Source organism: Cladosporium halotolerans (genome assembly GCF_011745625.1).
Source record: "Cladosporium halotolerans strain TM138-S3 chromosome Unknown Sca24, whole genome shotgun sequence".
Lineage (NCBI taxonomy): Eukaryota > Fungi > Ascomycota > Dothideomycetes > Cladosporiales > Cladosporiaceae > Cladosporium > Cladosporium halotolerans.
The window spans coordinates 33,091-56,563 of NW_027191475.1; the positions used below are offsets into that span (position 1 = coordinate 33,091).

A 23,473-nucleotide genomic window follows, 5' to 3' on the forward strand; every position below is an offset into this window, starting at 1 on the left:
TGGCGTCGTGGAGGATGGCGGAGTAGGAGTCGGCCTGCGCGTCTGTGAGGTACTCCTTCCAGGCCTCGAGCTCCTCAGCCAGGAGGTCGCGGAGGCGAGGGACGAGAGCGACGGCCTGGGGTCCGTCCATGGCCACGATGCGCTCCAGGGTGGTCGCCAACCACAACTCCTCGGGCTGGATAGTGGTGATAACGTCGAGGGAAGACATTGTTGTTGATGGTATGAGCTTGAGGAGAAAAGGTGTGATGAGAGATAGTGGTGCGGTTGAGAAAGTCAGGAGCCGGCATTTGAAAGATATGACTTTGCCACAACGCGACACTGTCACGTCCACGCAGTGAAGAAGGAAGGAGCGCGTGGAGTTCAATACACGTGAAGGTCAAGTGTGTCTTCACTCGCAATCCAGCTGTCCCGGCTTTTGCGTGAACGACAGCAGTGAAGTGCTGCTCCCTTTCTCGTCCAACACTGCCTTCGATGTTATACCATTTCAATGACTTCACCATCGATCGTATCGACGACTCTTTATATTTCTCGCAAGTTTATCAACGCTGTTGGCTTGACGATGGCGGTCAAATGAGCGGTATTCGACTGAGAAGCTCGATGTAGACTATTAAAGGTGGAAACCTAGATATCATGACAGTCACATTGATCGCAGAACGTATGACCATTTGACGACTATCATGCGAGCCTCACACTGTAAGCGATGTATCGCGATCTCTGCTGACGCCCTCAAGGGATAAAACTCAGATGAACAACTTCCCGCAGGCCCGGACTCCTTGTGTAGACAAAATACCATTGATGAAGAACAGACGTACACGAGCGATGGCAAGACAATATAAACATACAAGGGAATCCATTGGGTCATATACATGCAACTAAACAACTAAGATTCATCTATCCATAGGACAAACAATCCCATCCCCTGCAATGCAGAACTACAATTCATCGTGCCCCCCCTGCTCACCCATTGCCTCCTTGACCTTTCTCAGAATCTCCTCCTCGCTCGGCATCTCGCCGTCCTCGCCGGGCTCCATCTTCACGATCTTCGGCCCGCTCTGCTCCGCCTCAGGCGCAGGCGTCTCCGCTTCATCGGCGGAAGAGGTCGAGGTGGACTTGCCCTTCTTGCCGGCCTTGCTTGTTTTGCTCTTAGCCTTCTTGCTGCTCGACGAGGACTTGGGCTGACGGATCTTCTTCTGGACCAGCTCGAGCATCGCGTCGCTGAGTCGCGAAGCCTTGGCCTCGAGGTCCTTGATGGTGAGGACGGGGTCCTCGTGGGGCCTAAGCTTGTTCTGCGCGGTGGTCTTCTCGTCGAGCCAGGCGGAGACTTCGGAGTGGATTTTGCTGATGGAAGTAAGATCTTCGTTCGTGTAGGGGCTGAAGGCGGCCGGGGTGGTGGATGCCTTCGCGGATGAGGTTGTGGAGGTTTCCTCCTCGTCTTCGAGACCGTCCGAGTCGGGAGAGGCGGTGGTGGCAGAGGCCGCTGAGGACGCACTCTTGGATGCCTCCTCTTCGGCCTTCTGGACTTGCTCGCGGACGGTTTCCATGAGCTTGTTAGTCTGCTCCAGAGATTCCCTGAGAGCGCTGACCTTGCCTTCTCGGCCTTCGTTCTCGCTTCTACGCTGCTTGATGGGCTCGACGAGCTTCTTCAGAGCGCTCAGGCGGTCCTTGAAGACCTTCTCGGTGGCCTTGGCCATCTCCTTCGGCTCCTCCATCCAATCCCTAGTCTCAGTCAAGAGCTTAGAGACTTCTTCACGCTGCGCAGCAGTGCTGACAGGGCTGTAGTCGGAGTTGTCGAGGAAGTCGCGCACGTAGTAAGTGAAGCTCTCGAGGACATTGAGAGCCTCCTCGCGGGCGAAGCGAGCCTTGTCGCTCTTGTCGAAAGCAGCGAGGCGGTCACGCATACGCTTGGTCTCTTCAGGTGCGGGCTGGGGAAGGCCCTGAGTCGCGGTGGTGAAAGCGACGTTGATCGATTCGGTGCGCTTCTTCGGCTTCTCCGGGGCTGCCGACGAGGATGCAGAAGCAGAAGACGAGGCTGACTCCGTTGTGGTCGAGGTCGCGCTGCTAGCCTCGACTTCCTCGGTGGTCTCGGTGCCATCCTCGCCCTGGAGCGGCTCCTGTTCGTTCTTCTTGCCGAACCCGAGCCAGCCCTTGACGCTGTCGCCGACGCTGCCACCCTTGGCGGCTTGATCAGTCTCACAGCTAACGCTACCCTGGACGACCTCAGGGATTCCATCAATGGCGCTAAGCCTTACGCTGAACTTGGTGCTCACGTCGTCCTTCTCGCAGCCGAAGCGGTCCTTAAGCGCGGCAACAGATGCGGTCAGGTTCGTGGTCTGAATTTTAGCGATAGCCTGGTCAAGCTCGCCGATATGCTGGTACAGGCCGAAATCGAAGTCGTCCTTGTTCTTGAAGCTGACCTGCTTAGTGCTCGCGCCGTTGCCCACAGGGCTGGTGGCAGTGAACAGACTCTGCCTCCTATCCTTGCCAGCATCCTTGAAAGTGATGCCTGCAGGGTAGCCGGCGACATCAGAATCGCGGATCTCCTTGACCTTAAAGCTGGGAGAGAGACCGGCGGCCTTGAAAGCCGCACCAAAGACGGCACTCTCATCAGCGTTGACATTGCTGCGGAGCTTCTCGCCCTTGCCGATGTACTCTTCGAGCTTACGCTGCACAAACGGGGTGCGAACGGCACCGCCGTGGAGGATGACGCTGTCGATGTCATCGATGGTCAGCTTAGCGGCGGCGAGAGCGTCCTTGAGCGGAGTAGCAACGCGGTCGGCGTAGTCAGACGCGAGAGCCTCGAAGTCCGCGCGAGTAAGCTTGGTCTTGAAGTCGATTTCGGGCAGCAGCTCCTCGAAGAAGCTGTGGGTGTCGGAGTTGGCGCTCAAGACGTGCCTAGCCTTCTCAGCGTCCTTCCAAACGCGGCCCATCAGACGTCCATTCTTGCCAATCTCCTCAGCCTGGATACCGCGGCTCTTCATGACCGGCTTGGTCAGGAACTTGTGAATGTAGTCATCCACAATCAGCTGGTTGAAGCTGTCACCTCCCATAGTCCTGTCCCAGCCCGTGCCCAGTACAGCCACCTCCTGTACAGTCTTGTTGTACTTGCCAACGTCCTTGACTTTCCTTGATTGGAACCTCAGAACAGTCGCTGTGGTCGAGCCAGCGCCCATGTCAAAGACGACGTGCTGCTCAGGCTTGCCTCCATCGTTCACAGTGGGGAAAGTCCTGCTCTTCGCGTAGTCCAATCCAACAGCGAGACCATCCGAAATCAGACCCATGACGTTCAATCCAGCGAGCTCCGCCGCCTTCTCGACGGCCCTCTTCTCGTCCGCCGTGTAGAAAGCAGGGACAGTAATCACGGCATCCTCAACCGCGTTACCCGCCATGCCCTCCGCGTTGCCTTTGACATTGCTCAGCTCCATCGCGAGCAACTCCTCCACGCTCCAAGGCTCTTCCTTCTCGTTGAACGCGCCGCTCTTGAAAACCGTCGTTCCCAGCTTTCCATCCTGCGTGACCTGCACAGCGGGATACCGGCTCTTGTAGCCCTGGACGGTCTCGCTCTGCTCTCCGTTCCAAGGCAGACCGAGAAGGGGCTTCAGGTTCGGGAAGACCTCGCCGGGCATCCTGCCCTGCAGCGCCAGCGCGTCGCCTCCATATGCGCGCTCAGGGAAAGTTCCGAGCTCGGCGATGACATTGTTGGATGAGTCGCGGGTGGGCTTGAAGGCTACCGCGGCAGCTTCTTTGCGCTTCGAGTCTTTCGTGAGGACAATTTCAAGGGGAATGCCGGGTTTGACCAGGGATGCTTTGAGGTTGAGAGTTCCGAAGTCGAGACCGAGCACGGCGGCTGATGCGGAGGATGTGAAGAAGAACAGTAATGCGAGGACGATGTTCCAGGGTGACATCGTCCGCTGGCGGCCCGTGACCGGCGCCATGATGTGGTGTGTAGTGTGCTGATCCTTTGGAAGTAAGTGTAGGGTCGGCGGTGTAGCGCTTCGCGGAAGGCTTTGGGGCGGATTCTAGTGCAGCATTGAGTCCCTTAGAGACTTTGCTTCAACTGTGGGTAAAAGAAAAAGGTCGCGACCTGACAGCCCAAGGCAGCAATCTGTGAGTCGTTTCACCAGGGGCGGTGGCAGTGATGTTGCAATGTGTCTTCTTGCCCACGGGCTGAGAGCTTTGAAGCGTTGGACCACCGATGCGGACTTTCTCGAGGGACATGACGCAGGCCAGCTGTCCGCTTTCAGGTAAATTCACTCCCTCCCCCACCAAACCAGCAAAGGGGAAGACAAATGTTATCAAAGGGGCAATGACCTTCCATGACGACTTGAAAAGTCGCGTACTCGTTTGGATTATCGAGTCCGAATGTCTACGGACGCGTTTCCATGAGGATGTCTGTTTTATGCCTTTCAAATGAATCGTACCTTGAATTCAATGAAGGCAAAGGCTGCAACGAAATTCGAACTGCAGTGCATTCACGATTCCATCGGCAACATACACACCCGGATGTGCATTTTCGGTTATTTTCTTCTTTGATCAGTTACACAAACCACCTCACGTGCCTGTTCAATCGGTGAAGCAGCGGCACATGCGCCGCCAAAGAAACATGACTTTCCGAGCGATCAGCGCATTCGGAGGCAGCGATCATTGCTAGTCCCGAGCACACGTACATAGAAGAACCTCTACGACGTCTTGGAAACCATGTCAAAGCAGCGCACCAACCACGGTGCAGGCTCCAAATTTGTATCGAAGTCTCGAAACGGCATAGTTTCTGTTGCATCGGCCGCGGGCGGTTCGATTCAACGTCGATGGACGCGACCGTTTCGTAGCTCGAGACGACCGAGTGCACGTCAGACGGACGATTTCGTACTGCAGACGATGGCGGCCTCTTACAGTCATCCTTACGAGGAGAGAGCGCTTAATGTCACGGAGTACATGTACGAAGGTTCACGGGCGCTCCAGACCTTCAGGGATGAAATTCGAACTTGGCGAACTGATCTCGCGCCTTGTACCTGCAGATCGGGGTCGAGGGCTATTCCTGGCATCCCGGCGGAGCATCCCGTGTTGCTTTTGGAAGGCCGAAGACGGGGACGGTGGTGACCACGAAAGCGGGTTGGAACATATTGGATGTCTGTAGCTATTGAATGAATACAGGAACTGTTCAGAAATATAGTAATAGCCACGTCTATACCATGTTCTTTCTGTAAGGCAACCTGCGATGTCCTCGGCTTCGCCTCAAGCGGCGGCAAAGAGGTTTGGGCTAAGCTCCACAAAGCCACGCAACGAGCGAGCGACAGCGCGTGCGCGCCCGTCGCCGTTGATTATCTATCCCTGGCTGGCCCGTCGCGACCACGTCTCATGCCATTTCCCACTCAACACTACCCCGAACCGTGCGCAACTCCCCGCGCGACTATCCTCCTCATCTCCGCCACGCTCTTTCTCGCCGCCGGCGCCATCATCTGATTCCCAGCAGCCCCCCGAGTATGACAAGCCCTCAATAGCGCCGGCCGCTCAACATCCAACTCCCCGTCTGACCTCGAACATCCTCGACCCTCGGACTGGGACGCCTCGCGCGTGATAGACTCCGTTGCGCGGAAATCACATAGCACACGTGCGCCATGGAGGACAAATACATCGGCCTCCTGCTCGCCGTCTGCTCGACGATCGGCATCGGCGCCAGCTTCGTTATCACAAAGAAGGGCCTCAACTCGGCCGCCGAACACCATGGCTTCGAAGGCGACGGCTTCGCCTACCTCAAGAACCCCATCTGGTGGCTTGGAATTGTCACTATGGTCATCGGCGAGATCTGCAACTTCAGCGCTTACGCCTTCGCGCCTGCAATCCTGGTCACGCCTTTAGGCGCGCTGAGCGTGCTTATTGGCGCGGTGCTAGGCAGCTATTTCTTGGGAGAGCAGCTGGGTATATTAGGAAGAGTTGGTTGCGCAATCTGCTTGATCGGCAGTGTGGTCATTGTGCTGCATGCGCCTCCGGATGACCCATTGGAGAACATCGACGAGCTGCTTGCTCACGCTCTGAATCCTGGTATGGCGGCTGCAATAGCTGGAGCATGAGGGACAATTGCTGACTACAAGCCAGGTTTTATGATCTACTGCGCGCTTGTCGCCATCTTCGCATTTGTGATGATCTACAAGATCTCGCCAGTGTACGGCAAGCGCAATCCTATGGTTTACCTCTCCATCTGTTCGACCGTCGGCAGCATTTCCATCATGGCGATCAAAGGCTTCGGCATTGCGCTCAAGCTCACCCTCGCCGGAAACAATCAATTCTCGCACCCGAGTACTTACGTCTTCGCGATCGTAGTCGTCGTCTGCATTCTCACTCAGATGAACTACTTCAACAAAGCGCTCAGTCAATTCTCCACAAATATGTTAGTTGAAGAGCGAGCGTCGCACGCAAAATCAAAAACTGACAGTTCCTCCCAGCGTCAACCCCCTCTACTACGTAACCTTCACCACCTTCACCCTCGTCGCCTCCTTCATCCTCTTCCAAGGCTTCAACACCGTCGACACAAGCAACACGATCTCCCTCCTCTGCGGCTTCCTGACCATCTTCGCCGGCGTCTACCTGCTCAACCTGTCGCGCGAGGACCCCGATGGCGAAAAGCTCGGCATCCGCCAGGGCAACGGCTCCGGCGACGAGGCGCGTGGCCGCTACAGCGAGGTCGACGGCATACCCACGGACGGGCTGACGGGCCTCCAGACGCGCCTGAGCATGCAGAGCCGGCGCAGCGGCGACGAGGGCCACAGGCGCAGTTTGAGCTGGGGCCTGAGAAGTCCGGCTACGAGGGGCCCGCGCGCGACGTCCGGGGAGCATATGATGCATAGCTATGATGTTGAGGCGAACAACTTGGGCGATTTGGCGGAGGATTCGGATGAGGAGGATGGGAACGGCCGGCAGGGTCAGAAGGGCCTGATGAATGGCGGCAATGGGAAGGTGAGGATGTAGACGATCTGGGGAGATCAGATCTGGAATTGCGAGAGAGCGGGCTCTCGTCGAGGCGCTCTGGATGACTTCGCGGATACAACATCGTCGACGTCGCCAGCGCAACGCCGAAGAACGCTTTGCCATTTTACGGGTTGCGATCCGTGGCGCCGCAGAATACCACACTGGCCACAGCAGGCGCAGCGCCACCTGCCGAGCATCCGGTATGGAAATCATGTCCACCATCGGATACACAGCATCACGATGGAAGACGGCACGAGCAGAGAGAGCAGCTCAAAGCAACAACGCGAAGGAAAGAAAGAAGGAATCTTTTGTACATACATTGTCAGGTTTGGCACGGCGTTTACGGCAGCGCTCGACACGACCAGGGAAAAGAAACGGAGGGCATGGTGTCCGACGATCCTGCAGTGACGCATGATATTTCTAAAATCGCGAGGAGGAAGAGGACGTGGGGACAGGATTACCGTTGGGTTTGGTTTTTTCCACTCAGGAGCGGCCGAAAGGCTCACGCATGGCGCAAGACATCGGGTTGTTTTTATGGGCTGCTCTGTTTTGTTTTTATGCTTATTCGACATCATGTCGTCTCACGAGGCGATGTGCTCACAGCAGAGAATTCAAGGATTCCGCTGAAACTCCCTTGCGCGCTGTCTGATTTCTTTCCTCCGTGATGCTAAGGTGCCTGTTCTTCAAGACCGGCTCCTGCGTTCGACCGCAATGCCGCTTCAAACTCGTCACGGCAGCGATCTAGTGAAAAACATCAACACGCATGCATTAAATCCGGTCCCGGACGCGCGCTGCAACGTTTCATCAGTGGAAAGAGCATGGCATGCGACGTACCCATCTCGTTCATATCCATCGGCTGGGTGGGTGAGGTACGGACTTGCCACGCAGAAACAGGTCTTCCTTTAAGAGGCCGGAGAGGCGTACCACTGGTCCGGCGGTGAATATCACAATGGTAGATCATCCCTCCTTCCGGCACTACCCCCAAACTACGCACGCCCTTTCGCATATAATTACGAACAGCTTGCGGAGTTGTACCGCTTGGCACGGGAGACTCTCGCTCCAGCGATCCGTTGACGGAAGTGCTTTCATTCGTGCTGAGATCAGGCACACTTAATGATCTTGCGAGACCGAGTATGAAGTCTGACGTGAAGCTCCGCTGATGGATAGAAAATCGTATCGAGATCCCTCCGTCGCAGATCGTCAAGCAGTCTCAAGAGAGATATTGCTTCGAGCGGCGTTTTGCGTTCTGCTCTTGTTCTCTCTGCATCCTACATTGCTCTCAGAAAATACTGTGGAAGCCGCAAAGCATGTCCTGTAGTACCTGCATCCAACCTGCAGCGATACGGTGGCACGGGTCACGAACTCAGTATCGTGAGATGTGGCCGCTCGAAGGTCATCCTGTGCTCATCGATCCATGTGTGCCCTCTTTATCTATTCGACCCGGCCATCGGGTCGTCACAAATAGCTGAGACGGTCACATGTTGCATGCATTGAGAAGAAGACATGAGAGTTCCTGAAAATTCAATATCACGAACCAGAATAATCGCACAGGCTTTGGGTGAAAAGGTGCTGTCCAGTCAGCTGACTCTGAGCGCTGATTCGCTCGGATAGACCCGGCGCTAGCTCCGGGCTGTGTCAGTGAATTGTTCAACATCACGTGACAAACGCCGATGCTTCTGTATCTGCCCATCTACTTCAACTCTGAAGCGCCATTGAATTACCTATTACTGGCTCAGCGACGTACGCCACTAGCGGTAGTCTCATCTCTCGTGAGATTTATGTCCCAGAGCGTATCATGTGTCTCCGTGAAGCGAATACAGACGTACATAAAAGTGCACAGCAGCCATTGCCCTCGGATTCTGCTACCGTGTCAAAACAGCATGATCGTGAGATGCAAATGCCCAGCTTCGATTGGCTCGGCTGAATCCGCCGCTAGCTACGGGCGGTGTCAGTGAATTCTAGATAGGAGCTCTCTCTCCAAACCGACGCAGGCGAGCGCAGCTAGGTACCGTCAACGTCGGAGTTCGCTATCTGAAAGTCGTCTGAGTGAGAAACATCAAAACAGAGTGCTGATTAGTCCGGCTGAAGCCGCCGCTAGCTGCGGGCGTGTTTGTGAACAGTGAAGTTTCGCTCTTGTGTCACGTGATGTTGCTTTTGAGCGATATATCATTTTCGCATGACGAGCGTCGTCCGCTATAGTCCAGGGCGCTGTTGTGCCAATGCCAGAGTACCGTTTATTCCCGTGCGAACAACCATTTTTGCGATGATAACGCACCTGACCGAGAGTACTTGGTCACTACGTTGTCACCTAGTAATCAAAGGCACGAACGAGCCTCGACCATCGCCAGTAATCACACGACGTCCAATGCCAGGAATGTTGCGATCCACGATACCTATACACAAGCAGAAGTCCCCTTCCTCACTTCCCTTCCAAACACAAATCCTCCACACCCACCCACCCAACCTCCCGTCCCTCGAAACCGCCCCCTCGACTATCCCAAGAGCATAAGGTAGCAAACCCAGCTCCATCAAAGCCACAACCCTCATCCCCACCCCACCATCGCATGCCGTCGCCGCCGTCAGAGCATGATCAGAAACAATACCTTAGCGAACGGCAAGAAATCAAAGAGCGACAAATCATAAGCCACCGCGCGCAACCCGCGGAGCGAGCAAGCAAGCAGCACTGCACTGCCTCATCACTCCACTCCACTCCACTCCGCTTCGCATCCGCGGGACAGACCTTAACTCTGCTTGCTTGCTTGCCGGCAGCGCAGTGCCGTACAAGTAAAGTTGCGAGCGAACGCGCTAGGGATTTGGAATGAAAGCGTAGCTAGCTAAGGTAGATAGCGAGAGTTTCGAGCGTGGGCGAGCGGAGATGGCGTGATCGAAAAACGAGAGCGCAGCGGCAGCCTACAGAGACGGGTTTCGTGGAGTGAAGAAGGGTGTTGACGAGTCGGGAGCGTGGTCGCCTGGTCACAGTTGAGGAAATACTATTAGGGTCCGAAGTAAAACCTGGTGAACAGAACGGAACGGAATGACATTGGTGCAAGCAAGTAGTACCGTAGCAAAGATTGAACACATATAAAGGGCAAGTAAATAAAAAAAAAACAAAACAATGCAATCCGTTATCTCTAGTTCTCACAACGCCTCGATGCCTAATGAGAAACAGAAGAAGCAAAAGCTTTCCGTCAACAAAAAACGCCCTTTCCCAGTTGTTCCTTCAAGATGTGATGGGGAGAATGGAAAGAGGAAATGGTTGCCGTATCCGTGGTGCCGATTTTGCTCGCGCTGAGCGTAGTATCCCAAACATGTGAAACAAGGTCCCTTTCAAAACAAAGCAGAGGCGCAAGTGTGGTTTTGGTGACAAGAGGAAGGAGAGGGTGAGAGCCACTGCACGCTCGGCTCGATCATGCGTTCACTCGCCTGGCGGAGCTGTCGAGCTTGGAGAGCAGGACGTTCAGGTCGGAGGAGCAGTTGAATGAGGCAGGCGAGGCGGAGTAGTTCGAGGCAAGCAGGTCGGTTGGGCTGGGTCCCGTGGGCAGATCAGTGACGGCGAAGGCGTTGACGCTTTGGTAGTTGAAGTTCATGGGTTGCTGCATGCCGTTGATGTTGAGTTTGCTGAAGTCGCCTTCAGGGATCATGGCGAGGCCAACGCGCTCGTTGTTCTGCGGCTGGGCGTTTGGGGTCGGGGTTGCCTGGGACTGCTGCTGGGGGATCTGAAGTTGGGAGGCGTCGAAGTTGAGGAACTCGGGCTTCACATCCTCCTGAGGGGCCTGAGGAGCTTGGTGCTGCTGAGGCTGGGGTTGCTGCTGTTGAGGGGTGGGCTGCTGAGGTGCGGGTGTAGGCTGGACCTTCTGCTGGAGTTGAGAAAGACCGAGAGAAGACGGGTCGGCGCTGAGATCATTGAGGAAAGGGGTGAAGGCCGGGTGGCGAAGGAGAGTCTCAATGAGGCCACGGTAACGCTCGTTCTCCTGAAGGAGAGCGTTGTTCTCGTTGCGGAGGTTGTTGGCATCCTGGGTCTTGAGAGCAATCTCGCCTTCAAGCTGACCAATGTATTCTACGAAAAGTTAGTATGTGGTCGGGAAAATGTGATACACAGTAAAGACATACCCTTTCTCCTAGAGCGGAAGGCACGAGCAGAGACCTTGTTTCTGAGCTGGCGACGTTCCTTGCTGGAGAGCTTCTTGCCCTCTTCGGAAGCGAGCAGGCGCTCGTCCTCGTCCATCTCCTCCTCGTCCTTCCTCATCCTAGCGATCTGGGGAAGGAGGTTGTCGGGCGAACCAGCATCGTCAGAAGCAGCGGTGCTGTTGTTGCGCATCTGGTTGAGAAGACGCGAGATGGACTCCTCGACATGCGGTTCGGTGGCGTGCGAAGGTCGCTTGCCATTGCCATGGCTTTGCTGCTGAGCGGACGAGCCTTGGCTCTGGCTTTGGGCTGCATTGGCGGCTTGGCGGTACTGCTGTTGCTGCGCCTGCAGCTTCATCTGACGCTGTTGCATAGCCTGGGTTTGGGCTGCCTTTTGCATGGCAAGCTGCTGCGCCTGCTGAGAGTGCATGCCAGGCCAAAGGCGTCCAACGTTGCTAGGAGGCTCTTCTTGGCCACCGAGGGTGGTCGGGTTGACAAAGTTGGCAGAGGAAGCGTCGTTACCGTTGGCCGGGAAAAACATGGGCGGCGGCATGGCGGTCTGCTGGGGCTGGTTGAAGTCCATGCCCATCTCAGAGTCGATGTCGATGCCAGAAGACCAGCCATTGCCGAAGCCAGCCTCCATGTTCATGTCGATTCCAGAGTTGAAGCCATCCATCATCTGGGGCTGCATGGGCATGCTCTGGATGCTTCCGAGAGGGAGGCCGACCTGCTGCTTGTACTGGGTGTAGTCGTGGCTAGGTCCGTTGAAGTGCTGGCGCTCCTCGGGCTGGTCGAAGGGCGAGAGGGAGTTCCAGTCCTGGTTTGCGGCCTGGGGAGTAGCATCGGGGCGAGAGGATGACGGGTTGATGGGCGAGGGCTGGGTGCCGCCCTGGTTGAAGTCGAAGAAGGAGTCCATGTCGAAGTTCTCGGTCTTGAGGGTAGGCCTGCTACCCATTGCACCGTACTGCTGAGCGGCCATGGAACGCGCGAGCGAGCTGTGAAGTGTGTCTTCGCTGTCGGAAGATGCGACGGCGAGAGTTGTCAGGCGCTGGGAGCGTCACTGACGGCGGGTCGAGTCGTGGTCGTGACACCAAGCGTGGGCGGCCGCGGGAGAGCGATCGGTCGGGCGGTCGGGGGTGGTTCTTCCTCAGAGCCGGGCGTCGAGATGTCGGTAGCGAGCGACGGTCGTGATCTGGGTGCGATGATGGGTGTTGTGCGGGAGGTGTATGAGGCGGGTGTGGAGTGGGTGGTGGATGTTTGGAGATGCGAGGCAGCGAGAATGCGGAGGGTGCGACGGCGGCGGCCTGAGCGTGCTGGCTGCTGGCTGCCACACAGCGCGGCACAGTCGCTGGGGTGCTGCTGCCAAGGCCAGGGGGCGCAGCGGGCGAGTGAGGCCCACAGCGTCATCCACGGCTGCTCGGGGTGTCCTGCGCGCTGCTGCTGCTGCCCTCGCCGCTGCCCGAGCACGCCGCTGTTTCACCCGTGCAGCAAGCCGCCAATCGCGCGCCGCCGCGGCAAGGGAAGCGTCGGCCGGTCGGCGTTAGCGGGCCCGACGCTCACCGTCGCGCGGCGCCTGCCGTCATTCGCTCACTGACCTCGCGCTTCTTTTCTGCCTCGCACGTCACGTGTTCCACTTGCTGCCGGCCTGCCCTGCTGGGACGGCGGTCGCATTCAGCCCTGCTCCACCGCCAGCGCCAGCACTACACTACACGGTAACCACCTTGGGTACCCACCCACGCACTGTTTCACTCTGCAGGACATCGAGGGGTGCGCCGCGATGATCTTTGTTTGTTGTGGATTGGGCCTTTTTTCGCGCTGCTCTGCTTGGAAGTGATATCCTCTTCTGATGCTTGCGCCATCCATCGTCTGCCCTCTGCCATCTTCAATCGCGGCGTCTACCCGCGGCCTGACAGGTGTGCTATTCCTGGCCCTCACTCGCCACTGAGCAAGTATCACCGCGCCGTTACGACCGGCCCTGAACTCACTCGCCCGCCGCGGTCCGCGCGGCCGCACCGGTCGGCCACATCGCAATTTGTCTCCCTCAAAAACCCTCGGCCTCAACTCGGCTCTCCAATCTCCCCATGCCGGTCTTCAGCCGCGTGCGCGGTGGAGGGAGGAAGAACGCACTGCCGGCCTGCTGGCTCCTGGAGAGTGCCGTCCGTGTGCCTCGCTCGTGCAGTCTGCGGTCGCTGCGGCTTCTGGCCAGAACAAGGCAGGGCAGGCCAGGGTTGACGATCACGATGTTGTGCCAGCCTCACGGGCCAATCGACCTTGAAATCTCACGTGCAAGGGTTTTTCTTTCTCGTCGCAGGGCAGGTTTGGATTCGCCGTTTGCAGGGACTTTCTGACGCGATGCCGGAGGCCTGAAACGAGCATGCAGCTCAACACCGTTGGCTCATCGATGATCGTCAGCTTAGGATGAGTGTCTTATGTATCATTTGCGAGGCTGTGGGAGGTGCGAAATTTTGCTTCCCTCCTGTGTCACTTTGATCGCCAATCCGATCTCGTCAATCTTCGTGATCGTCTTGGGATGCATTCGTGCTGCGCTTATAGGCGATTGCCTTTTTCGTTGTGTACAAGTAGGACGTTGGATATAGATGCCTATATTTTCATCCATTATCCTTCATTTCAAGCTGGCGCCTGTATCACATCACCAACCAAAAAAATCATCACACTCGCACCCACCCCCAGCCGCACCTGAGGCCATCGTATAGCACATCACATCATGACGTGAAGCGCCCCGGTGGCATGTACTTGTGTGTACCTTGGTAATTGTCGCAGTGCTCAACGTCGGACAGTCGGCCTTTCCGGACAACGACCTTCCACCCCGCTCTCCCTTCCGATTAGACAACCCCAAACAGCCCCCCGAGATAAATTCTTGGTATGATGCCACGACATCTCACCACCCACTCTTCACGCGGAAAATCCCACGACTGTTGTCGCGGTGCTGTCTTCACGCGCCGCTACCCACTGGCGCAGCACGCTATAATAACAAAGACAACACCGCCAGCGAAGCGCCTAGCTGAGGTCAGGTCAGGTAAGATTTCCGACCGACGCTGTCTGCACAGCAGCATGTCTACGTACTCCTCGCCGCAGCGGGAAACCCCCGGCCTCGTCCGGCACAAATTCCTACAGGTATTTCCACGAAACACGCATTGGCATGCTCCCTCCCAAACCCCCCAAACCTAGGTACCGAAAAAAGAGAAACAGGAAGAACTCACTCCCAGCCCTAAACACCACCACTCCATTTCTCCTACTCCTTCTTCTACCTACAGTGCAGTAAATACATACGTACGCCACGCAGAGTGCAAAGCACAACGCCTCCGATCTCGGCCTGCGCTTTTTCCTCGGCTCGCGCGCCCGCCGTGCCCTAAGTTCTGTTGCGCAGCCAGCAAGCCACCACCGCCTGACGTACCACGCACCACGGTATTGCTATTCTTGGGTTGCGTTTGCGGGAAGGTAAGGTGCTGAGGGTACGTACTGCGAAATGCTGGTGGAGTCTTTTTTCTTTTCGTGGCGCTGCGCGAGGCTGGTAGGGGGGAGCGGTGTGTACGTACGTACGCGTGCGACTGGTGTAGAGGGTGAGATGCGCTGCGCTGCGTTGCGCTCGTGGGTGGGGTGCCGGGGCGTATGGCTTTCTGGTTGATGGAGAGGTTGGCTTTTGGTACCGGGGGGTCTCGTGAGGAACGTGACCTGGCGTGGTCGGCGGTGAGCTGGTTTGGGGTCGCTGGAGGATTGCTGGTTTTCGGTCGGCGTGGGAGGAGTGCTGGATGCAGCGATGCGATCGCGCTGTTGCATTTCCCTGGCGGCCATCTTGGGCTCATGCAACCAACCAACCGGCGCATGGCAATTCACCTCTTTGGGTTGTTGTGCTCGTGGCTCGTTGATCAGTCACCCTCTAAACCTCCCCATTCACTCATCCACAAACCATTCCCTCCTTAGGCACTTCCACCTTCTCAGCCTCCTTCCTCTCCCCCTCCCCAACCTTCACCTCCTCCGCCCTCCCCCCAGGCGGCAACCCCACCTCCCTCGCCTGCTCCTTCCCCGCCTGCTCCTTGCCCGCCTCCAACTTCGCCAAATCCCTCTTACTCAACTGAATGCTCCCCTTCTCCATCGCCTCCCTCGGCAACGGCCGCACCTTCGCCTGACACACCCAAAACGGCCTCCGGCACCTCTTCACCGCCCCATCGCTGCTCAGCGCCTCCTCCTCAAGCCCCACGCCCGCCAGCGCCTCCGCCTCCGCGACCTCGTACGCCTCAGGGTGCGCGGCGTAGTGCTGCAGCCCGGCCCGCACGGCGCCCTCGACGAGCGAGAGCACGTGCTCGTACGCGCCCATGTCCCCGCCTTTGCAGCGCGCCAGCGCGTCGCGCACGTCGGTGTGCTCGGTCACGAGCGCGCGCAGCATGTGGAAGAGGTGCGCTTGCATGGCGCTGAAGTTGGCGTCGCGCCCCCGCTGGGGGGCGGAGGGGCCGCGTTTTTGCTTCTTGGGGGCGGGCGCGGTGTCGGTTTCGGGCGCTTTGCGCTTGCTGGGGTCTTGGAGGGTTTCTGTCGCTGTTTCTGTTCGTGTTTCTGCTTGTGTGGAGGGAGCGGGTGTTGGTTCGGGCGCGGGGTCTGAAGGGAGGTAGAGCGGTGCGCGGGCCGGCGGCGTCTGGCTCAGGACGTGCTCGTAGATGATGTCGAGGTAGCGGCGGAGGACTGCGTCGGCACGGTAGCCGCCCTGGCCGCTGCGGCCGCGCCAGTACTCTCTGCCTTCTTCGCCGACGGGCGGCGGCGGCGCGAAGATGGACGGGTCGTAGAGGTTGCCTTCGGCGCTCATGATGCCGTCGACGCCCGTGGCGTCCATGCACTTCTGCAGGTCGCCGTGCTGCAGCACGTTGCCGTTCGCGAACATGACCGTTTCCGCCGGCAGGTTGTCGCGCAGGTACCGGATCACGCTCCAGTCCGCCAGCCCCGTCCAGTGGCCCTTCTGCTCCCGCTGTCGTCCGTGGACGGTGAGGATGCTCGCGCCGGCGCTGAGCACCATCTTCGCGTACTCCAGCGTCTTCTCCCGCGTCTCCAGCACGCGGATCTTCGCCGTCACGGGGATGTCCAGGTTCAGGTGCAGCTTGTTGATCAGCCGGTAGATCAGGTCCCAGTCTTCTTGCAGGAAGGCGCCGTAGTTCCCTCGCTTCGCGATGCCTTGGGGGCAGCCCAAGTTCAAGTCCACAGCGTCGCAGTGGGGCTGTACGATTTTGGCAGCCGCCAGCAGCGCATCCGGGTCGTTCGCGCAGAACTGCATGAACAGCGGCCTGTCGATCTTGGGGTTTCCGTCCAGATGCGGCTCCGCCCCTTCGCTCAGCGCTTTCTCTTTCTCTGCGTCCGCGGGCTGCGGTTGTCCGTCGGGGCCCTTCATGGGCTTGAAGTGCTCGTTGCGGTAGGCGGGCTTTTCTGAGAATAGTTTGGCGTGCATCATGGGCGAGTAGGCTAGGACTGATGTTCGCTGCTCGGCGGGCATGAATGAGCGTGTGAGGAGCCGCCAGGCGAACTCGCTTTGGTCGACCATGGGCGCGACAATGTATTTGGGCGAGCCGATCGACTCGTAGAATGCGCGGCCGCGCAGTTTGGGCGCCATGGTCGATTGGAGGCGCGTGGCAGTCCGGGTGGGTTGGTTGGCTTGGAAGTTGGTGAGAGGATTTTTCTGCCGTGTGCAAGCGCTCCAATGGTATAGCTGGCGCAGCATATGGTGTGGAGATCGGTTTTGCAGGGAAGGACTGAATGGATCTTGGATGGTGGATTCAAAGTTCACAAGAAAGTCCAAAAGATCGGCAACGGACATGCAGCGCGAGTCATGCGGCGGCATCCTCGATCCTTCATCCCAATCACGCCCCTACTTTCGAAGCCACAGCAATGCTAATAAGTACGGTCGCTTGCCTTCTTGCAGGGCAGTTTCAGCGTTACCTCCGCCATTGGTACATTCGCGCCAAAACATGTTGACGAAAAGCGCTGCATCATGCTGGAGCTCCTGAATGGGACTTATGCCTATCACATCGATCAAAAACGCGATCCTTTGGCTGTTCCTATCCGTCCATTTCTCTATTCGCACAACTGATACTGGGCTGTAGAATTGTACCACAATGGGACTACCAGAGACTGGTCATCAAGTGCACCGACTCCCGTCGGGTCGAATCAAGAATCTACCTTTTGATTGCAGTCTGTGAAATGGCCCTGGCATCTAGGTCAACAGTAGTTCTGGATCATGAAACACGCATCCAACAAGGCAACGCTTGGATGAACTGGAATCTCAGCGGGTACGCTACACTCACAAGCCCCGCTCCCTTCGCCATCGCCCCTAAGCCCCCTACATCTCGTCCTCTTCCTCGCTCTCGGCGGGCACAGGCCGACGAACACGACCTTCTAAGGTAACCGTGCCATGTATGACAAAGGATGACAAGGGTCAAGATGATAACCCTGTCGGCTGTAGTGAGCTCGCGGTGTCGGGGCGACCAAGAGTTGGAATGCCTGATGCCTGATATCATGACGCCGGTGTCTGGAACTGCTTCAAAGTCCGAAGTCGACGACAGCGGATAACAAAACAGGTGTTTGCAGCCAATCCTGCCGTGAAGGCGCTCAGCTTCTGTGAAAAGACGCGCTTGACCCCGGTCATAGCCACATCCTCGCCAAATATCCGCGACGGCTACATCGACTCCCTAAAACCAAATATCGCCCACTGAGGCAATTCTCGATTTCTCTCCATTGCTCGCTCTCCCACCCGCCCGACACTCTTGTTTGTGAACGAACAGCTGTACCGCCGAACGGCAGTCCTGGCGCAAATAATCCTGGAGTTCGTTGCGCGATGAAAATTCGCAGCTGCAGCTCGTGCAGGTAACGGCTGGTGAGACTGCCTGGCTGTCGATTCCTGGGATGTTGACGTGGAAGCTACAGTCGTCTTCGGTGGGCTCCTCCGCCTCTGCAGCATCGTCGTGGTCCCGCGGATTCAAGGTCCCCAACAGCAAACACGACGACACGATTATCTGCCAGGCCGGCATATTCTGGCTTACAGCTACCAAAGTTCCGAAACCAGTGACTGCAACTACGCCTCCGACCAAGACGTCGGCCGACAAATTCACAAGAGCTGCTTAGCGCTTCGACTTCGATTGAACCTATGAAGTCTAGCCACGACTACTAATGAAATTTGGTGTTTCTCTATATATAGGATTAGCCAGGTCGTCATGGCCAGGACTCTCTGTCGTCGTTGAACTTCCTCCGCGTACCGCGCACCTTGGCTGCTGGGCCGCGAGGCGACGGTACGCCCGTCACATCCTCAGGTTGCCTGGTTCCAAATGCAACACCAGTGCGCTACGAGTAGCTCTGCTAGCTCCGCGGTCGCCGAGTCGACCTTCGTTTGCGGGAGTGCGTACCGGACCCCTAAGTCGGTTTCTAATCGACTACGTTCCCTAGGCCATTACTTCCGGCAGCATGACTCGACAGTGGCTCGGTCCCGGCCTCGTTCTTTTGCACGCGACGCTACACCGCACCCGTCGTCGCACTCCTCGCCGTTGTGCCCCTTTCTGACCCCAACGCCGACTTAATCGACGACTTCGATGCGTATGAGGACGAGGAGGTCGACGAGAACGAGCCGCGGCGAATACGAGTCTGCGAAGCTGCCTCGTCAGTGCCTGCAGTCGCCGCCGACTACGCATGTCGAACCCCAGTCCTGCCGAGATCTCACTTCTGGCCAGCCTCCTGACTCACAATGAGCCCGCCCTGACCCTACGCCTAGACCGCGCTCCTAGGTCGAACCACCAGCCGCCTTCAGCTATGGAGATGGAAGATCTGGAGGGACCTCAGGATAACGTGATGTCGCCGTCCGAGATGGCGCACCGCCGTCGCGCTGGCCTGACCCCGGCTTCACTTCTGGCCCCGCCCGTCTCCCGCGGCACGTGTCCGGAGAGACTTCGTCCGATGCTAGATATGGCTTAGGAGGTTTTGATTCTGGGACTTGAAGATGGTTCCGATGAGTTGCCATGAGAGCACAAAGCTTCTTCAAGGAGTGCGGCACCTGTTACGGAACGTTCTAGCTTGGCAGCTTAGCTTGCTAGATAGCCGCGCCCTCTGGTAGCCACTTACAGATAGGTGGAGCGAAATTTGGGCCAGGATCGATTGACGATTGATAGGCTGATTGATTATGCCCACCTCCGACCAGAGGATCTGGCGTAGTACGAGAGTCCTAGCACTTACATGATGGACGAGCCGAGCTCGAAGAGGCCTATAGGTTAACGGTAGTCGCTAATCAGGCTAGCAATTCCTTAGAGACTAGGATTGGTAGCATCTTTGTCAAAGACAAGACGCTATCCTATTCAACGTCCCCTTTGTGGCTCAGTCGCACACTCTATAAGTTGATCGGCAATTCATTCATGGACTGTTGCGAAACAACTCTATTATGTAGCCTACCTCACCTTAGCCTCCGCCTTAACTAAGCTAACCTTTCTTGGGACCCATTCGCAGACCACCGCGCTTTAAGATCGTAGACCCAAAGGCACTTATTCACTTGTGACGCCTGGATACTAGCATTACCATCAATCTCCGGCTTCATCTTGTAAATGTAGTTTCTGACCAGGCAATCTCTCCATCACGACACACGACACTTCAAGTTGTGTGCTTGAGGCTTTCTTTTCTTACTGATTATGGTAACAACCAATCGACCAATGAATCGTCAACTCTTGCAAATCTGAACTACTAGTCTACAAACCTGTACCAATCAATCGAACAATGGCCAAAACCCTTTGACTGGTTGATTGTGTCAATCTTGGCCTCCGGAGGCCTTCGATGTCATACCAATAGTCATCGCACTAGAAACAAGTGATCTCCACTGAGATACTTCTTGGTCTCTCTCAGTGGCACTTGTCCTACTCAATAGGCCAAGGTTGATGGTATGAGCTTCATGAACATTCAGACGGCGTCTTCTGGATCGGACTTAGAATCTATGGGAAGATCTGGTGCCTTCTCTCGCCCCGCAGTGCTGCTACCATCGAGTTCCGTGACAGAAAGCGGAGGGCACCCATTGAGTCAGTTTCAAGAGCCCCTCAATGGTAGCACTCCATTGTCTGAGACCGGTAGCAATGGGAGCAGCTTGAGGGGAGCGGAGACGATGTCAGATCTACCGGAATTTCTCTGAGTCCAAACGAGCTGGATCGCTCTCTCTCGATGAATGCACCCCGTTTTCTCTTACTAGCAGCGACGGGAGCACCTCCACGGAGACATAGATGCTCTCGAATCCACTGGGTTTTCTCTAAAGCTGCTGAACCAGATCATGATCTCTCGTCGGCGCTAATACGGCTTCTGTAAATGGCAACGATGGAAGCACCTCCACGGGAATAGAGATGCTGTCATATTCCAATGAAATCTCTAAGTCCAACAAGCCAAATCGCTATCTCTCGATGGGTCCTACACGCTTTCTGTAAATGGCAGCGATGGGAACACCTCCGAAGGGTACGGAGATACCGTCAAATCTGTTGAGATTTGGCTAAGTCGAATGAGCTGGACCGCTATCTCTCGATGGACCGAACACGATTTGTGTAACTGACAGCGATGGGAGCACCTCCGAAGGGAACGGAGATGCCGCCAAATCTGTTGAGATTTGGCTAAGTCGAACGAACTTCACCGTTATATCTCGATGGGAGCACCCTATATTCTGAGACCGTGAGCGATGATAGCACCGCCACGGGGATAGAGATACTGTCAGAATGCACCAGAATTCCTCTAAGTCAACGAATGAAATCGCCGTTCCTCAATGGGACCAGACCGGTTTCTGGGATTACAATACATGGTAGCACCTCCAAGGGCGGAAGAGAAAGCAGTTATCACATGCTGCGATGACTGAGATTTGAGATATTCTTTGGAGTATCTCGGCGGAGGCACCCCATTCTCTGAATTTGACAGCGATGTTAGCACCACCAAAGGGAGGGAGAGACCAAGTTTCACGTGGTAAATTGCCCTAAGAAAGGGAAATCTTGGAGCCTATCTCAAAGGAAGCACCCCAGTTTCTAAGACCGGCGGTGAGGGTAGCACCTCCAAAGCGCAGGGGAGTGTGCGTTTCACATGAAAAATGGCCATATTACAGAGGAAATATTGAGCATACCCAAAGACAAGCACCTCGTTTTCTGGGACGGGCGCTGACGGTAGCACCTCCAGGGCGCGGGAGAGATGGATTATCACATGACAAAGCGTACAATACATTGAGTCTTTTTGAAGATTTCCTCCATGAGAGCACCCTGTTTTTTGAGACGGATGCCGATGGTAGCACCTCCAAGGAGAAAGAGAAGTCGGGTTTCACATGGAAAACACAGGTGCACATGTCAAATTCAGAGAAACAGAAGGCTTCCCTGCCTTCACTTTATTAATCGCGAGCATATCTACGTGCTCGCTCGTCACATGCCTATCTACGCCCTCACTCGTCACGTTCATCTCCATCGTCTTCTCCGTCCTCACTCTCCTCGTCGTCATCCCTCGCCTTGCGCTTCTGGCCAGGCCGACCCAGCAACACCTGAGAGCGCACCCTCTGCGCCCACCCGCGACCCCTGCGCGTCGCCAGACCTTGCCCGCCGGTCTCGTGCCACTCCTTCCGCAGACGATCGACCAGGGATTGCATCCCTGTCTCGCTGCGGGTGGCACCGAAGACGCGGTTGAACTCGAGCAGCAGGTCTGGGATCTGCTGCAGGGGCCGCTCCCCCTGGGTCTCGTTGACCCTCTCCATCACCCACTCCCTCTGCTCGCGCGTGTAATCCTCACGCGCGGTGGTGCGGAGCGCCGGCCACTTCCCGCGCTGGTGCGTCTGCTCTCTGTGCTTGTTGAGAGCAGCGACCTTGTTCGCGTCGCCCCAGTTCATGGTGGCGGCGTGCGTCCACTTCTTCCAGCCGCGCGCGCCGTAGCACCAGAACTTGTGCGGCTCGACCACATTGACGTGGCAACGAGAACGGTCGATGGTGATGCGCCGGGTGCCTTCGACGCGCGTCGCGTAGTTGGCGTTCTCGCCGCCGGTCTGGTCGTGTGGTCCACCAGGCTGCCCGTTGGTGGGGTCGTGTTGAAGGCCGCCCGTTGACTGGGCGGATGGAGGAGTGGGCGCGTCAAGCGCGCGAGGGCCAGCGGGCGTCGGCGTCGCAGGCTGGGGGGAGGAGACAACAACCATCTCGAAGAGTTGCTGTTGCGTTGCCGTTGTCATGAACGGCTGGTTCGGATCCATATCTCCAGGGATCCAGACAAGATCGATCTCTGCAGTGAGATCTTCGCGTCCCTCCGAGACGAACGACTCGCGAAGACGGTAGATCTGCTCAGCCGTCGGGTGCTCAGGCAGATCGCGACTGCCGCCAAAATTGATGGCGGCGAGACCCTCGTCGGAGTCTTCTCCTCCCTCGGTCAAGAACCGCCAGGTGCCATGTCCCTGCGGTTGTTCGATCGGGTTGCGGAACCTTCTATCGGGCCAGAACACAACGAAGGGGCCAGCGTTGGTGCCGAACCCGTGTGGAAGATCGCCTCGCATGCGTGCATTGTTGACCTCGTTGGGCGTGTTGAAGCCCAACTCAACGGCGCTTTGGTGATCGTAGGTCGGGTCGAGGAATGTAAGTCTCCCAAGGCCCCAAACATTGCGCGACGGATTAACGATACCGCCATGCTCCCTCGCCTCTTCAACCTCGTCGGTGCGATCTCTAGGAACGCGACGGGGTGGTGAAGCCATCGGTGTCTGTTGAGGGAGAGGCAGCGCGTTAAGGTCCCCGATCACGGCTCTCGGGAGGTGAGTTTCACGCTGCGGGTGATTGCTTTCCCAGCGGTAAGACGCCAGCATTCTCTGCGGCGTGAACGAACCGGCGACCGATCCGTCGAATTCTTCCATCCATTCAATCTCCATCGCATCGGTCGTTGGGAGGTCCAGGCCGTTGATGTCGCGTCTCAGCTGTATATGGCCGCTTGGCAACACGACGATGACAGACTCCATGCCTTCGACGTTCGTAGCTGGAAAGCGACGTGCTAGATGCGGCTGCCTCTGCTCGACATTGCCCAACGTATACGCGCCGTCGTGGCCCGAGTTAGGGATTGGGTACGCAGGTGGAAAGGGATACATGTGGTCCAGATAGCCAGGGACTGGAACCACGGTACTGCTTGCCTGATTATCCAACCCAAGTACGCGAGATTCCGCGTCGTCCTCGAGCATCATAATATGACTCGGGCGTAGGAACCAGCAGGGAAGGCCAGAGTGACGAAGGTACTCTTGGTACCAGTCCTCGGTGTAAGGCGGCGGGTCGTTCGCATCTCCGTCGCGCCGAAATTGCCGAGTCCAGGTCCCGTCTGCGTGACGAACGGCGACCATATCGGGCGGCGTGAGGAGGACAAACGACCTTTCGTGGCCGTTTTCGTC

The 23,473-nt window shown here is 57.0% G+C and overlaps 5 protein-coding genes across 5 annotated transcripts; 1 reads left to right on the forward strand and 4 right to left on the reverse strand.

The window, feature by feature from the left end:
- Positions 1 to 932: 932 nt before the first annotated feature.
- Positions 933 to 3,932, reverse strand: WHR41_06836 (uncharacterized protein; the record flags this gene model as incomplete). Its single annotated transcript, XM_069375441.1, has 1 exon — positions 933 to 3,932. The coding sequence occupies one exon, from the start codon at positions 3,930 to 3,932 to the stop codon at positions 933 to 935; it is 3,000 nt and encodes a 999-aa protein (XP_069227799.1).
- A 1,264-nt stretch (positions 3,933 to 5,196) lies between these two features.
- On the forward strand, positions 5,197 to 6,960 carry WHR41_06837 (uncharacterized protein; the record flags this gene model as incomplete). Its single annotated transcript, XM_069375442.1, has 3 exons — positions 5,197 to 6,036; positions 6,091 to 6,382; positions 6,438 to 6,960. The coding sequence occupies exons 1-3, from the start codon at positions 5,613 to 5,615 to the stop codon at positions 6,958 to 6,960; spliced, it is 1,239 nt and encodes a 412-aa protein (XP_069227798.1). The 5' UTR covers positions 5,197 to 5,612.
- Positions 6,961 to 9,906: 2,946 nt separating this feature from the next.
- WHR41_06838 (uncharacterized protein) lies at positions 9,907 to 12,361 on the reverse strand. The gene is made up of 2 exons (XM_069375443.1): positions 11,071 to 12,361; positions 9,907 to 11,017 (listed from the first exon to the last, which is right to left on the reverse strand). Exons 1-2 carry the CDS (start codon positions 12,062 to 12,064, stop codon positions 10,368 to 10,370), a joined length of 1,644 nt encoding a protein of 547 aa, XP_069227787.1. The 5' UTR covers positions 12,065 to 12,361; the 3' UTR covers positions 9,907 to 10,367.
- A 2,156-nt stretch (positions 12,362 to 14,517) lies between these two features.
- Positions 14,518 to 14,898, reverse strand: WHR41_06839 (uncharacterized protein; the record flags this gene model as incomplete). The annotated part of the gene is made up of 1 exon (XM_069375444.1): positions 14,518 to 14,898. One exon carries the CDS (start codon positions 14,896 to 14,898, stop codon positions 14,518 to 14,520), a length of 381 nt encoding a protein of 126 aa, XP_069227804.1.
- Positions 14,899 to 15,001: 103 nt separating this feature from the next.
- Positions 15,002 to 16,696, reverse strand: WHR41_06840 (uncharacterized protein; the record flags this gene model as incomplete). The annotated part of the gene is made up of 1 exon (XM_069375445.1): positions 15,002 to 16,696. One exon carries the CDS (start codon positions 16,694 to 16,696, stop codon positions 15,002 to 15,004), a length of 1,695 nt encoding a protein of 564 aa, XP_069227752.1.
- Positions 16,697 to 23,473: the final 6,777 nt, after the last annotated feature.

What these genes read in the sequence shown, in the direction of transcription:
- WHR41_06838 (XM_069375443.1), bottom strand. Translation starts at nt 12,064, where the DNA reads ATGGCCGCTCAGCAGTACGGTGCAATGGGTAGCAGGCCTACCCTCAAG. An exon ending in CTTCCGCTCTAGGAGAAAGG is followed by an intron (nt 11,018 to 11,070) that starts GTATGTCTTTAC and finishes AACTTTTCGTAG; the next exon opens with AATACATTGGTCAGCTTGAA.